Here is a 16,822-nt window from a genome sequence, read left to right on the forward strand (position 1 = left end):
AAGAACATACACACACCGACCTATGCCGGATAGATACGGGAGTGGGAAGCGCTGCATTATATATACGTCACTAGACCGTGACCAGCTTGGTTTTACCACCCGGTGACACTAGGTACGCTGCATACTTATAATTATCAATTATGAAAAATAAGTGGTGCAACAACTATTGCAATAAGCGAATGAATGACTGAACTTACTGTAGCAATCGTTGAGAGGCATCTTATCGCTGTCGACATCCTCGAGTGGAGTAGAGGTATGTCCGTGCATCTGAAAAGACTACACAACACAACCAGGCACGCAGCCCGGACACTGGTTTTTAACATGCTCAAAAGACTGTGTCGGGGCTGCGCGCTTGGTTAGTTCTATTCATCTGTGAGAAAGGCGCAGTGGACACTTAAGCCGCTTGGCTATGCAGTATATAGCCCGCTGCAATGTTTGCAATAAGTGACCACCAGAGTCCCGCTTTGTGTGAACATGTATAACCTTGAACTACTTGTGTGGCGTTATGATGGCGTTCATTTCTTTTTTTATATATAAAGAACTAGAGATTGCTCTTCTCCAGGTGTAATGTAACATATATAGTTTTGCCCTGTACTGTTATAGTTATAGTACGAGGACGCAACTGGAAAACGATTACATGCAGATAGGAAATATTTGAAATGTTGTACCGATTTGACGAAAGTGTGACTGTCTGGTGTACTTCTTTGAAACAAGGGGGTGGAAAGTGTGAATGTCTGGTGTGCTGGTTTGAAACGAGGCTGTGAAGTGTGATTGTCTGGTGTACTGGTTTGAAACAAGGGCTGTAAAGTGTGACTGTCTGGTGTACTGGTTTGAAACAAGGGGCTGAAAAGTACATCAGACATTCACACTTTACAGCTCCTTGTTTCAAACCAGTACACCAGACAGTCACACTTTACAGCCCCTTTACTGGTTTGAAACATGGGGCTGTAAAGTGTGACTGTCTGGTGTACTGGTTTCTTTTTTTAAATATAAAGAACTAGAGATTGCTCTTCTCCAGGTGTTATGTAACATATATATTTTTGCACTGTACTGTTATAGTTATAGTACGAGGACGCAACTGGGAAGCGATTACATGCAGATAGGAAATATTTGAAATGTTGTACCGATTCTTTGAAACAAGGGGGTGGAAAGTGTGAATGTCTGGTGTGCTGGTTTGAAACGAGGCTGTGAAGTGTGACTGTCTGGTGTACTGGTTTGAAACAAGGGCTGTAAAGTGTGACTGTCTGGTGTACTGGTTTGAAACATGGGGCTGAAAAGTGTGACTGTCTGGTGTACTGGTTTGAAACAAGGGGCTGTAAAGTGTGACTGTCTGGTGTACTGGTTTGAAACAAGGGCTGTAAAGTGTGACTGTCTGGTGTACTGGTTTGAAACAAGGGGCTGAAAAGTGTGACTGTCTGGTGTACTGGTTTGAAGCAAGGGGCTGTAAAGTGTGACTGTCTGGTGTACTAGTTTGAAACAAGGGACTGTAAAGTGTGACTGTCTGGTGTACTTTTTTGAAACAAGGGGCTGTAAAGTGTGACTACCTGGTGTACTGGTGTGAAACAAGGGGCTGTAAAGTGTGACTGCCTGATGTACTGGTTTGAAACAAGGGGCTGTAAAGTGTGACTGTCAGGTGTACTGGTTTGAAACAAGGGGCTGTAAAGTGAATCTGTCTGGTGCACTGGTTTGAAACAAGGGCTGTAAAGTGTGACTGTCTGGTGTACTGGTTTGAAACAAGGGCTGTAAAGTGTGACTGTCTGGTGTACTGGTTTGAAACATGGGGCTGAAAAGTGTGACTGTCTGGTGTACTGGTTTGAAACAAGGGGTTGTAAAGTGTGACTGTCTGGTGTACTGGTTTGAAACAAGGGACTGTAAAGTGTGACTGTCTGGTGTACTTTTTTGAAACAAGGGGCTGTAAAGTGTGACTGCCTGGTGTACTTGTGTGAAACAAGGGGCTGTAAAGTGTGACTGTCTGGTGTACTGGTTTGAGACATGGGGCTGTAAAGTGTGACTGTCTGGTGTACTGGTTTGAAACAAGGGGCTGTAAAGTGTGACTGCCTGGTGTACTGGTGTGAAACAAGGGGCTGTAAAGTGTGACTGCCTGATGTACTGGTGAAACAAGGGGCTGTAAAGTGTGACTGTCAGGTGTACTGGTTTGAAACAAGGGGCTGTAAAGTGAATCTGTCTGGTGCACTGGTTTGAAACAAGGGCTGTAAAGTGTGACTGTCTGGTGTACTGGTTTGAAACAAGGGGCTGAAAAGTGTGACTGTCTGGTGTACTGGTTTGAAACAAGGGGTTGTAAAGTGTGACTGTCTGGTGTACTGGTTTAAAACAAGGGACTGTAAAGTGTGACTGTCTGGTGTACTTTTTTGAAACAAGGGGCTGTAAAGTGTGACTGCCTGGTGTACTTGTGTGAAACAAGGGGCTGTAAAGTGTGACTGTCTGGTGTACTGGTTTGAGACATGGGGCTGTAAAGTGTGACTGTCTGGTGTACTGGTTTGAAACAAGGGGCTGTAAAGTGAATCTGTCTGGTGCACTGGTTTGAAACAAGGGGCTGTAACGTGTGACTGTCTGGTGTACTGGTTTGAAGCAAGGGACTGTAAAGTGTGACCGTCTGGTGTACTGGTTTGAAACAAGGGGCTGTAAAGTGAATCTGTCAGGTGCACTGGTTTGAAACAAGGGGCTGTAACGTGTGACTGTCTGGTGTACTGGTTTGAAACAAGTGGCTGTCAAGTGTGACTGTCTGGTGTACTGGTTTGAAACATGGGGCTGTAAAGTGTGACTGTCTGGTGTACTGGTTTGAAACAAGTGTTTGTGAAGTGGGACTGCCTGGTGTACTGGTTTGAAACAAGGGGCTGTAAAGTGTGACTGCCTGGTGTACTGGTTTGAAACAAGGGGCTGTAATGTGTGAATGTCTGGTGTACTGGTTTGAAACAAGGGGCTGAAAAGTGTGACTGCCTGGTGTACTGGTTTGAAACAAGGGGTTGTAAAGTATGACTGTCTGGTGTACTGGTTCGGAACAAGGGGCTGTAAAGTGAATCTGTCTGGTGTAAAGGTTTGACACGAAGTGGTGTAAAGTTGTAAATGTTTGATACACTGATTTGACACAAAGGTTTGCCGGTTTAACATACTGTTGTATAATGTGTGAAGGACTGGTGTACTGATTTGACACGAATGGGATTAAAGTATGAATGTCTGATGTAACGGTTTGACATATGATGATGTAAAGTGTGAACATCTGGCGTTATCTATTTAAGCTGTTCTCGACTCCCCTCACCTTAAGCCATTTACTTAAATGTAGAGTAGACAGCAGCCAGTAGCCTACAGGTTCGCTCTTTACACTCAACATGATATATGTGACGTGATATAGATCTTGTCCATTACTGCAGTTATATATATATACTCCTGAAGGGTTAACGTGAAAGATCGTCACACGTTCCTTGAAAATTAAAAATTTAACAACAACCAATAGGAACTATATTTAAAATCGCAGTTCTAAATGTGAAAATGAGAGTGATTTGGGCTTGTGAGGAGAAACATCACACATACAGCTGATCACCTACAAGCAGGGATCTCTCTGAAACATTGTTAGATGTAAGTATGGAATCGCCCGTAGTCTTCACACACTACCAAAACATTAACCCTATCATCTATTAGTACTAGTAGTACCCCTTTTTTACTTTGACAACAATTACATTGCCTATTATGTTAATAGGGCCAACTCAGCGTCCCGTGTGTGCTACTATCGTATGGTTACCACACCCAAACCTAATGAGGATCACTCGAAGGGGTCCATTTTATATCTTAAAAACAGATCTCTCAGGTTCAATTATAGTCTTAAACATCTGTCATAGGAAAAGTGACTCCTTGTCCAATCCATGCCACACCAAATCCTAAAATATTCATCAACGGTTTATCACGTGTCGGCCATGTCTCCCTTTCATTATTATCAAGGTGGTATTATTAACATTCATAACATGCTTTCAGATACCTGATGATGGCCATATTACAACTTTAACCAGGACTTTACTACATTGCACATGTGGTCAGCGGAGGATGGCAACTACTAAGTTCTCCATTGACATCTTCGTAGAGCTGTTGTTTACACCTGAAAATATTCTGTAAAACTTCAAGTGTACACTTTAATTTACACTGACCTCCTCTCATGTCACACAGCGGATGGGGGGCACGGGTGCCCCAGTCGTCTAAGGCGCCGCGATTCGCTGTGCAGAGTTGCGTCCCTTGGGCACGCCAGAAACCTATGATTGTGGGTTCGAATCCAGGTTCGCCCCGATTATGTTTCAAGGTTTGTCAGCACCATACCCGTGCTCGTGGGTTTCACCGAAGAGGTAAACGTCTGAGACCTGCATCAGTTCGGGCTTTCCTTCCACATTAAGGGGGCGGTCGGGTAGCCTAGTGGTTAAAGCGTTCGCTCTTCACGCCGAAGACCCGGGTTCGATTCCCGACATGGGTACAATGTGTGAAGCCCATTTCTGGTGTCCCCCGCCATGATATTGCTGGAATATTGCTAAAAGCGGCGTAAAACCAAACTCACTCACTCACTCACTCCACATTAAGCTGACACGCCGCGATATAACTTGAATACTGTTAAAAGCGGCGTTAAACCCAACTCACTCACTCATTCACTCACACAGCGGATCCATCACTAAATATTGGGACAGCCATGCTATCAAACAGACAACAGAAGCAGGTTAAGATCAATTCAGCTGTTATTCCAAATCTGACTAAGATATTCAATGTCTTTTCTCGTGGTTTGCATGCTTCTTTGACAGCTTTGGGCAAACATTACAACCAGGTTCTTGTGAGCAGTTACTGTTTCCAAACTGTTACCAGAAAACCACCAGTTTTTCAGCTTGCTTGATCACATCAATTCTGTAGGCTGAAACAACTTAGATTTGGAAATTGAACCTTCATGCCATAATGTTTTCCCTCGGCTTCAACTTGATCTTTGAGTCTCACCACAGAGTCATATATATTTACAATATAATCAGCAAATACGGGGGGTTTATGTTGCCCAAACAAATATGTTATAAAAACCTAGCATTAAGATATTGATTGTATGTCACAATGACCATCATCCCTGTGTAACACTGGTCTCTCGTATTAACTTTGAAACACAAAGCTCAGTCAAGTTTTATATCTAATGTTAATAACAACAAACAATACTTAAACTTGATTATATGGAGGTAAAACCGTTTTCGAAGAGCCCATTCCCTTCCGTAAGCGGACCGCCTCCGTGGTCTAATGGTAGAGCGTCCGCCCGGAGAGTGGAAGGTCCGGGGTTCGATCACCAGCTGCGTCATACCAAAAGACGTTAAAAGATGGTAATTGTTGTAACCCTGTCTGGTGCTCGGCATTAAGAGGCTAAAACAAGGACTGGTCGGCTCGGGTCAGTATACTTTATCTGAGCGGGGTATTCATGTTAAACTGCGGCATGGTATCTCAGTGTGCTAGCACTATAAATCGGCATCAGTCTGGACTAGTAGAAGCAGCCATACACACACACATACAGTGCATGCCCGTCGCTATATAAGTGTAATAATCTTCGACGCGACGTTAAACCTCACCTCACCTTCCATTAGCAAAACTACTCAGTTGCTCCCACACCGACTCTTCACCGCCACACACCACAGCTCTAGTCATATATCTCTCCAGCATTTATCATACCTCCTTATACCTACTTTACAAACACTGACCTCGACAACATGAACGACGGACGAGTTATACTAATTTTATTAAGAAAAAGGATGTAGCTTCCAAACACTGATAAATATCTGAATACATATTGCTTCGGGGGGGGGGGGGGGGGGGGGGGGGGAGTTAATGCACACCACGTGAACAACACTGTTTGGCATTCAACATCACATATAACCCCACATTTGTTCGACGCTGAACAAAACCTATCACAAGAACTCGTCAGTGGCGGTGAATAGGGCGACCGTCAGAGACAAGACACAGACAGGATTTAACCTCATTTTGGATATTACGATACGATATAATCACGCGGTCATGTTGACCCAAAAGCTGGGTTATGCGAGAGCGAGGAATTAGTAAATGAATTAATGTATCATCTTGGTTGATACTTTTTGATGAATCCATTTAATAGTGTGACTGAGTGATGTTTTATGCTGCTTTAATATTAGAGAAACACCACGTTGAGTCAACTTGACGGGAAAGAAAACATGAAATGAGGCACGTCCTAGACACTCCCACTTTGGGGGAAAGTTTCGAAAGTGTAGTATGGTGCTGAAATAGGCGTAATTGGAAGAATCTGAAATCATTGGGTTCTGTCACGCCTGTGGCATACAACTCTGCTCAGCAACAGATATAGACGAGTTGGCGACCAGTTGCCCCATCAACAATAGAGTTATCATTCAGAAGCTGGTTACTCAGCTGGATATGGTTATTTTCTATTGAAAACAATAAATTATTACAATATGGCTACTGAGGCGGTGATATTTTTAAAATAATAAAGGGGTTTCATTATTTCAGCTACATGACATATTATTATCTTACCATATTACGCTGGTAACTGTTTGATGGGTGTGCTAATGGTGTTTGAAGAACCATGGTTGGTGCGTAATATAACGGCCTCTGTTCCATTATTTTTAAGGAATGGGGAGTCACTCGGACATTCCCCTGTACGTAGTAGTCAGAGATCACAGTAAATGAGAGACAGACAGAAACAAATGCATCTTCTTTATTTACGAACTTTCAAGGATTTGAAACCTTACAGAATTGTGGAATGTATTGATGCGACTCTTGAATATATTATAGGATTATTATCGTCATTCGTTTCACAGTCGTGACGCATGTTCACTAATAAATGAGTAAATATCTCCGGGTCACAATCTGTTAGATGTTCCCAGGTATAGTTAAAGCGATATTCCCGGGGAAGTCCTGGCTGACATTTGACACGACCGTATTATAATGACTGTATGTATGTCTCAGTTACATAAACAACGATCACAGAGATGCAGACTTACATGGAACACGTCTGAGGGACGTCTAACGCGTCTGGCACGTCCGAGGGATACAACTCTTCACAGCGAAACACAACGCTCCCTTGTACAAGGCAATCAGTGTCCCCATTACAAATGAATTATCATTCAGAAGCGTTTCTAGTAAGCCGATTGCATAGAATGGTATGGCTATTTTCTTTTGCAGGGGGGTGAGTTCTTTCCAGGGATCTTTTGCCATGATGTTGTTTGTTTTACGTTTGTTATACCATGTTGCTTTGTTGTGTGTGTGTGTGTGTTTGTGTGTGTGTGTGTGTGTGAGAGAGTGTGTGTGTGTGTGTGTGTGTGTGTGTGTGTGTGTGTGTGTGGCTGCTTGTACTAGTCTTGACTAATGCCGAGTTTATAGTACTAGCCCACTGAGATACCATGCCACAGTTTAACATGGATACCCCACTCAGAGACAGTAAACTGACTCCGAGTCGACTAATCCTCTTTTTAACCCCTTGATGCAGGCTACAAAAAGTTCTTACTTTATCATTTTGGTATGACGCCACCGGTGATCGAACCTCCGACCTTCCGGTCTCCGGGTACACGCTCCACCACTAGACCACTTCAGTTGATAAGATAACAATCATCATTTGTTTTAGAATCGTGATTCATGTTCATTGAATGATACATGTTACCGGGTCACACTAAATCGACGCAATCGAGACAGCTGGATATGAAGGGGAAGTCCCTCTCCGATATCACTAAGCGTTGGTTTGTTGACTATCCGTCCAACAACACTTCTCGGCAGTGAGCAGTGAGCAGTAGATGTAAGGTCTTTCTTTCTTAATATATTTACAACATCAGTTGATTAACAGTGTCTTATCGATATAATTTCTTTTGTTAACAGATCATCATATAGTTATTTTTTACTTTCTATTACGTACACAGCCATAACTCTATGAGCATATATATATAGTATATACAGTAATAGATAGAGATATATAGAGATAGAATATATGCAGAAGCGTTGTTGCTGGTGAGTTCCACCATTTAATCTTAACCGTTAAAACAGCGTTTTTGCAAACATTATGAAAGTGTGTGAAATGCACATCCAAGCTATCGTAGCAACGATATCGACTCGATCCGTGTCAAGGCAGGCATATACAGTTCGCAGCAATCAGTGAATTTCCCTACGTATTTATTTAACACATGTTTACAATCACCTTTCAATACGGCTTATTGATCAAAGATGACTTACTCTAGTCCTGTAATCGCCACAGGTTCATCAACAACTTTCTCCCGTCACTCTTATCGCGTCTCACATTTTGACGTCTTGGTGTAAATAACTTGCATTGTGACTGTCTTACTTGGGTACAATTTAACAGACCTTTTACATCTAATTACGATATTATTTGAATATAATTCTTGTAAACATATTGCAAAAGATGTTTCTGTAGAACAATACGTTAATACCACATCTCCTTTTGAGGAACTACGTCATTCCGCGATATAGATGGCTGTTGTATGTCTGCCAGTGTAAACAAGAAGGCACACGTACTGTTTAAAAGTGTGTTTGGAACTTCATCCTTCGAGGTACAAAATGGTGATATCAAAAAGCGCCGACGTCCATACAGTTTGGCCCACACTCTCTGACGGTTCATGTTCCATTGAACTCACACAAAGTGAAAGACAATTCTTAAATAAACATCTATATACATATATGAGTGCATTTCTCATTGGCAATTACATTAAAATCTATAGGAATAGAATTTCCGTCGTGCCATTATTGTGTGAATATCTTTATATGTATGTGCTACACATATATGAGTGCACTTCTCAGTGACAATTACATTAAATTCTATAGGAATAGAATTTCCGTCGTGCCATTATTGTGTGAATATCTTTATATGTATGTGCTACTGTACACCAGTGAATCTCACCTATGAAGTATATGTGCGCGCGTGTGTGTATATGATTAAACGTTACCACAAGTCATATATTAAAAAAATGTTATCATTGCACCCTCAAATTTGTCCACATGCCTGTATTAAACAGGTCAAAGAGAATACAAGCTTGAACTGTCTACTAGGTCCGCCATTCCTCAACATTTCCGACAAATCAGGGTGATTTGGTTTCTAATTGGTTTGTTGTTTGTTTCAGACAGGAGCATGTGACGTTACATTTTAGCATTCATTATGAACAAACGTATGAAAGTTGGATTTGCTTTCATATTTATTTTGAACATAGCTGTAGGAATTGCAGTTGTTTGTCAAATGGTGTCACGACAAACCAAAAAGCAATCACAAGGTCAGCTTACAAAGGAACAAATCGACAATGTAAGTAACAATTTAAGGATGTACTTTTCACTCATAATATTTCACATATATATATTATTAATATTCAAAGTGTATATCTATTTGGGAGGACGAAAATGATAAATAGAAGGAATGGATAAAAAGTAACGTACATGTGTCTGGACTGTTGGTCTTTTGTTATTTATTCTGCACATCACACTGTTATCCATTCTGACATGTGTTGCAGATATACATGGAACACGTAACAACCATTGCTATGCCCAGTCTTACACGGACAAGTGAGTTGAATACACCAAAATGAAAAACGAGAAACACGTTCACCAGAATGTTAAACGTTCTGTTGCAATGATAATTGTTTTCATTATAGAGAAAGCTAATTTGGTAATAATATTAATGTGAAGATAACATATTTTATTGACACGCTCCCTGTTTGTGTGAAAATATATCTTCAATTTGTTACAGATGTAGAAAAACCGACCATATCAGCAGAATTCCTCAATTTATTAAAGCCTATAGCCTACTTCCCGGGACTAGACTTTAGTCACACTGATGGTAAACTAACTTCATATTATGAATTAAAAAATGAATATAATAAAAACGGTGTAAATAGAGTGTAAATAGAGTATATATATATATCATACAGTATACAGCAAATAAGAACAAATTCAGTCGGATAAGATATTACATTAAGATTGACACTGTCAGATATATTTGGAACTTTTCTTTATAATTACTTTCTTAACAAATTACCCCATGGCCAGAACCATTGGATAGTCAGGTTTGTACAAATCCATTATTCATATTATCTGTTAATTTTGATATTGATTCTTCAGATAAAACCCTTACAGACACACCATTAAGAAACTGGGTACCTTTTGTCGGACCAGAGAGACAACTTTTGTACAACGGGATGAAGTATGAGAATGGCAGCATCACAGTGCCCGCCACTGGAGTATATGCCGTATATAGCCACATCAAGTTTTACACAGAAAGAAATAATCATGACGATGCTGAGTCTGATTTTCATCATAGTATAACACGGTACAGTGCACTGAAGCAAAATGGAGAAGCAGTTTTGAGGAATGTCATCAGCGAGAACAAAAACAGCATCATTGATGGAGCAAGTCTGGAGTACTCCAGTGATGTTCATGGTTTGGTGCAGCTGGACGCTGGTGATCAGCTGCTGGTGAAAGTATCAGGGATGAATCCACTGAGACATGACAGGGACTGGCATTATTTTGGAGTATACATGACGTGATGGTTCCCTACTGGCAATTTTACAGTTGTCGAGGTTAAGGAGGTGTAATGAACATGTGCATGTGATGTATACATTATAAATGGATTCTGGGAATACACGAAAATGGCACATTGATAACAATTTGAAACCATCAAGCTTTGTGTCGCAATTAATACCCTGACACAAACACAAATGTGAATAATTGTGTGTGAGTAGTTTGTAAAAAGGCAAGAACAATTAAATTTTGGTAGTTAATAATGTATTCCGAGGCAAATGATACCTTTAATGTCTGTCTACCAGCGTGTGTGAATACACGTTTGTATGTCAATCTGGCTATGAGCCGACTCTTTCTTCATACTTCGTCGTTAGATGTCCCTCCTTATTACTTCGTGCCAAGAACATTACATTTTATGTCATTTATATATATTCGACAATATAATACATGCATAGTTAGACAGAATATTTCAAATAAATTATTTGTTTAATATAACTTTAGAATATGTCAGCATTGGAAACGAATGTGAAACTTCGGTTTATGAGATTCGACAAGTTTGACCATCAGTATGTTACGTAATGTATTTCACAGTTTCTCTACTGTCATCTTAATCAATTAAACATACTTGGTTGATAGAACCTATTACTCCCTTCATAGTCATTAAGATGCGTTGCACATACCGTTAAATAACTTCCAGTGAACTTTAAGCAACATTTTGAATGTGTAATGTTATACATATGTGTGTTAGAAGAAGATTATATCTGATTCATATGCATTCAGCATGATTGAAAAATAATTTTTTTGTCGTCCAAACTCGCCAGATAGTTTATAAGATATAGTTAGGAGATTGTGATTTTAAACGTGTCTTGTCTTTGGTGTGGACATTGTCTTGGATTAACAACCGTTCCAATTGTTGACGATAATCTTAAACTTTCTTCAAATAAAACATATCTTCTGTGACAAGGACAGATGTGTGTTTTTATATCTGTTCAACCCTGATCAAGTGTATTACACGGTCGGGTCAGCAACGTTGGATATCTGTTTATAACGTACCCGCTACATGGTCAACAATGATACTTTTGATATTGCCGTTTAGGTATTAAGTAACCGTATGTTGCAGTTTTTCAATATATCGCATAATTTAGCGTGACACAAAGCCAAAAACATAGCATTTCGGTGTTCGTATGCCAGTCGTTAAGGTCGGATGATAATGAGAAGAGCATACAAGTTTATAGCTGACGTCAACACGCTATAGAGTACACTTTCCTGACATAACTATAGACAACTTTAGATACACGTGATCTCATCTTGCAAGAATGGAGTAATTATTGAGGACGTACAGAATAACCTAACATGTTCTCCCATCCTGACTCAGTGCCGTTTCCCAAACAAAATGAAAACAGATGTCATTTACATTGTTTGATAGTTGTATCGGATGTATGTACAACTTCATAGTTATTAATTTGTACCTGGATTCTGGATGTCAACTAAAGAAACGGAGACACGGTAAAGCAGTGTGTTTCAGATAGAAAGTATTTGTGTTAACGCTGGGCCAGACCTTAGACTACAAAAGCAAATGTGTAATAACAAGGCGTGACTCCGTGTTTGAGTGGTGATAAGGTGACTGCTGTCGCAGTGTGTTTTCATAAAATAACCTTCACATACCCTTGAGTAAATTGATCTTCTCCATTATATTATAACATTTAATGACGTTTTTTCAATACATGAATTAAATTCACAGGTGTATGCATATGGAAGATGTTACCAGTGAATGACCAGAAATATTTTCTTTCCGCTTACTTGTGTTGTAGGCGAAGGTAAAAGAGCCCATCAATACAGGTTTTCAACACTGTTATGCTTTCCTTACATTTCTTTACAAAGGACATCGATTTCACATGACTGTTTATCAATGCGCATGCATAGAGTACGTCCTATAAATACCGAGTAAATTCTATAGATAGCATATATGTCATCATTCCACGAAAGTGAGACACTGTAAGTGACATCCATATAAGGCAATATTTGTACTCCTGGTGAACATTCAGTCAACAGGTGTGTTATTCGTTGAGGACGTTGCCAGGATACGCTTCCTGATCACACATGCTGTGAGAGAAGGTGGAATATCTCGAGTACGTAAGTATATAAGACGGCTACTCTTAATGAGTATTTATTGAAAAAGTCAGCAATACATATGAAACTATACAGAAACTGGGCAACATTATTCAAGCGTTGTCACGATGACCTAACAAATGAAAGTCTTGTTTCTATTTAGATACTTTCGGGTAATATACAGTACTGTTTACAAAATAGCCCCTATCTCCATGTATCTACAAACCCCTCTCGTCATTTTTGATTGTTTGCACCCTTACAATGCTGTTTACAAAATAGCCCCTATCTCCATGTATCTACAAACCCCTCTCGTCATTTTTGATTGTTTGCACCCTTACAATGCACCGCGTCCACGTCAAGTTGATTGTGACGTCACACCTGGTCCATAACACCTAGCGCTAGTATTCCCGGGGAAGCCCCTGGCCTACCCTTTGTCCAAACCACTATCACAATCACTGCATGCATTTTTCTTAAAAAGCAACAACAACAAAGGCAACAAATACACAAAATGATGAGGAACATGAACATACATGTGTAATATACTCTGGATTGATAGCAATAATATGTCTAACATACCACAGCATGGTCATGCACGAGAACTATGTTTTGTATTGATTCAATGTATTACTACGCGAGGCCTATTTATTGTTATCAATGCAAATTCGTCTCGGTCGTGAGCGGACGTGAACGGTATATGTAAGGTTAAGATTATTAATATTAGGAACAGTTGTTGATTAAGTTTGTCTTACGAAGTATGTTTAATAAGATTCACTTTACTATCTGTACATGTACACAAGTGTGTGTCCAATTGCTGTTTTAATGTAGCTAATAACTAATTTGTGTGTGAGGGTGTGGGTGCGTGCGTCTGTATGCATGTATGTGTGTATGTAATGTATTCATGCAGCAGTGTGTGTCTGTGTGTGGATGTATGTATGATAGGTATAGGGTACACGTTTGTACACGTGCCATATCTGTAAAAACTGTTGTAATGTGTTTGGTATCAAGGATACGTGTCTGGTCAGTCTGTCTGTCTGTCTGTCTGTCAAGTATATGTTAACCGTTTGTACACATGGCAGATATTGTAGTGCATTTGATGTAAAGGATAAGTGTCTGAAGTATATGTTAACCGTTTGAACACATGGTAGTTATGTTAAAACTGTTGTAGTGTGTTTGGTGTCAAGGAAGGCACTTCTATACATCATATCGCGCTCAAGATAGTCCACGTACCTGCATTAACAGAGAATATAATTACATATTACAATTACATAGATATGCATAAGTGTCTGATAAGTCCTTCGCTTCCCAAAAGTTCGGAATCGGAAATTGATTTCGGCGATATCTAATTGTAGTTTGTTTATGCTTCAGACTACAGTATGGAGACGCTTGAGAAAATGTTCTTTGCTTCCATATCTATTTTGAACATAGCTGTAGGAATTGCAGTTATTTGTCAAATGGCGCCACGACTGGCTGATCAGCAACCACATTTGCATCCTTCCACCTCCACTCAGAATATGAAGGAAGCAATTGACAAGGTCCGTACAAACTTTTAAATATGTTTTCATTCATAACATTTAAAATTAATTATAGTAGTACTAATATACAACTTTTATTCTTGGAAATGATGATATGATATTACTAAATAGACGGAATAAAGCGCCCATATATTCTATCATATGGATGGCAGTACATCACATTTTCTTTCAGGTTGCGAAGTGTAAATAATATTTTTAAAACAATAAGTTGTATATCGGGATATTGATAATATAATGCATGAAAGAATAATATACTTGATCTAAACAACATTTAAATGAGACACACCCCGAAAATGCAAAACGTCAAAACTCACTGGTATCTCTATTATTGTAGGCATACACGGAATGCCTACGAAAATTGCCAGACAGGAACACAAAGAAAAGTAATGGTAAGTTAAATATATTTTAACACCTAGCACGTCATATTTGTACACGTAGCATCCTTTCTATTCCTAGAAATGTTGATGTCCAAATAAGTTATGCAAAATTGCAGTTTTCAATAAAAATCGTATTCATTGCACATGTTCCTTATGCATAAGCGCGATTTTACTTTGGTTGGTTGGTTTGGTGTTTAACGCCGGTCTCAGCAATATTCCAGCTATATGACGGCGGTCTGTAAATAATCAAATCTGGACCAGACAATCCAGTGATCGATATCATCGATCTACGCGATTGGGATCAATGACATGCATCAACCAAGTTATAATTAGCGAGCCTGACCACCCGATCCCGTTAGTCGCCTCTCACGACAAGCATAGTCGCCTTTTAAGGCAATCAATGGTTGCTGAAGACTTATTCTATCCCGGATTTTCTATGGAGTTTTAATGTGTTACAGATGTAGGGAGAGAGTACATTCCCCCGCATCTTTACAGCCTACTGAAACCTGATGCATTCTACTCGGGGCTGAACATCACTGACCTTGGCAAAGGTAAGGACCTGTCATCATATGATGTTGCACCACATGGGAATACAACGACAGCTAAGTACTGCGTTATAAACACCATATGGTCATATGTAATACTTTCCTGTCAATTCGTTCTCACTGCTGACATCACACATTGGTCGAAGGAAATTGATCTCAGGAACAAATAAACAATTACCATGTTTTATCGGCTATACGTATCGTGTAAAACACGAAAGGTGGTTTATAGCTTTACATCGCCTACGTTTTTGGAATCTTATTTACGTTTTACAGATTCAAATTCATTCACAAAAAAATAGGTATGTGCTAAATTTAAATTAATTCTTCAGAGCACCCCTATAAACTCACTCCTGCCAGAGGATGGGCCGCACAAACTATGGTCGGGCAAGAGAGACAAGTCTTGTACAACGGAATGCAGTATGAGAACGGGAGCATCATAGTCCCTGCAGCCGGTGTTTATGTCGTGTACAGCCATGTTACATTTAACACTGAAGCATATCGTCACGATGACAAAGAGACTGACTTCTATCACCTCATAGTCCGCTATAATGCGGAGAAACAAGAGGAGAATATCGCACTTAAGAACGTAGTTATCGAGAATAGCTATGGGATGAGATTGATTGACGGGGATGGCTTGTTATCTAGTGACATCCGTGGAATACTGGAGCTCAATGCTGGGGATCAACTTCGTGTTGACTTATCAGGAGTATCGAAATTAAGCTCTGTTACGGATTGGTTTTACTTTGGCGTTTACATGATCTGAAGTACCTTCTGGCGATCTAGTCGGTCGTTGGGATATGAAGGGACCAAGACTCTCAGAGAGCTGAATATATGTATTAACGGTGTTCAACATTGATGTGTATAACAGATTGAAAAATAGATACAGATATTTTTATTTGATGTATATGGAGGGTGATGATAGCGTTCGCATTAAAACTTTGTCAGTCACTGTCAATTATATTTTGTTTTGTAGCATGCATGTACAAACTTAAATATCGATTATATTCGTATTCGTATGATCCTAATTATCAACACGTGACAGCGATTTCCAGGATAAACAAATTACATTCAAACCTTATGTTTGATATTTGGTTATACAATTATGTGTTGAATGATCTAGGCGTTATGTTGAAACACATCCATCTCTGCTCTGTTACGAACATATATAATCGAGTGTCTTCCCTCAGTCAAAGAAATGTTTTAGTAGTCTCTAGAGGAAGACCAGTCGCACCACAAGCACATACATTACAGCTACCCTAGCATATTAGGTAGTTGGGACTGCATATGCATGTGTGATATGCGAACACATATGAAGTCAAAGTTAGATAGTTTTACTACTTGTAGTGACCTATTTGAAATTGCCCAAGGATCCGAAACTCAGTGAAGTAAGTGAGTGGTGCTAATCATATCCCATCAAAATCACGGCGGAGGACAAAAGAAAAGGGCTTTACACATTATAACCATAAGGGGAACCGAACGCAGTTGTTCAGCGTGACGATCGATCGTTTTACGTAATATGCCTCCCATCGCTCTGCACATACTACACACCATGTGTCCTCCAGTGAGAGCCGACTGTTCACCGCGAGGAACCTACACAGTGTGATAGAGACTGACGTTGCAACATAATCTATACATAGAAAGGTTACAGTGACCTAACATATAGCTCATAGTTGTTGTATGACAAGCGCTCTACAATGGATATTCCCGGATAAAACGGATCGAGACGAGTATATTGTCTAATTGC

At 39.9% G+C, this 16,822-nt stretch overlaps 2 protein-coding genes across 2 annotated transcripts; both read left to right on the top strand.

Annotated features, from left to right (window-relative positions):
- The first annotated feature begins 7,673 nt into the window (after positions 1-7,673).
- Positions 7,674-11,302, top strand: LOC124125860. Its single transcript, XM_046489238.2, has 5 exons — positions 7,674-7,795; positions 9,129-9,304; positions 9,510-9,561; positions 9,746-9,835; positions 10,117-11,302. Exons 2-5 carry the CDS (start codon positions 9,164-9,166, stop codon positions 10,539-10,541), a joined length of 708 nt encoding a protein of 235 aa, XP_046345194.2. The 5' UTR covers positions 7,674-7,795; positions 9,129-9,163; the 3' UTR covers positions 10,542-11,302.
- On the top strand, positions 10,058-16,033 carry LOC124122759. Its single transcript, XM_048390580.1, has 5 exons — positions 10,058-10,061; positions 13,741-14,156; positions 14,491-14,545; positions 14,992-15,084; positions 15,408-16,033. The coding sequence occupies exons 2-5, from the start codon at positions 13,998-14,000 to the stop codon at positions 15,839-15,841; spliced, it is 741 nt and encodes a 246-aa protein (XP_048246537.1). The 5' UTR covers positions 10,058-10,061; positions 13,741-13,997; the 3' UTR covers positions 15,842-16,033.
- Positions 16,034-16,822: the final 789 nt, after the last annotated feature.

This window comes from Haliotis rufescens, unplaced genomic scaffold (assembly GCF_023055435.1).
Source record: "Haliotis rufescens isolate VD_foot unplaced genomic scaffold, xgHalRufe1.0.p SCAF_9, whole genome shotgun sequence".
Taxonomy (NCBI): domain Eukaryota; kingdom Metazoa; phylum Mollusca; class Gastropoda; order Lepetellida; family Haliotidae; genus Haliotis; species Haliotis rufescens.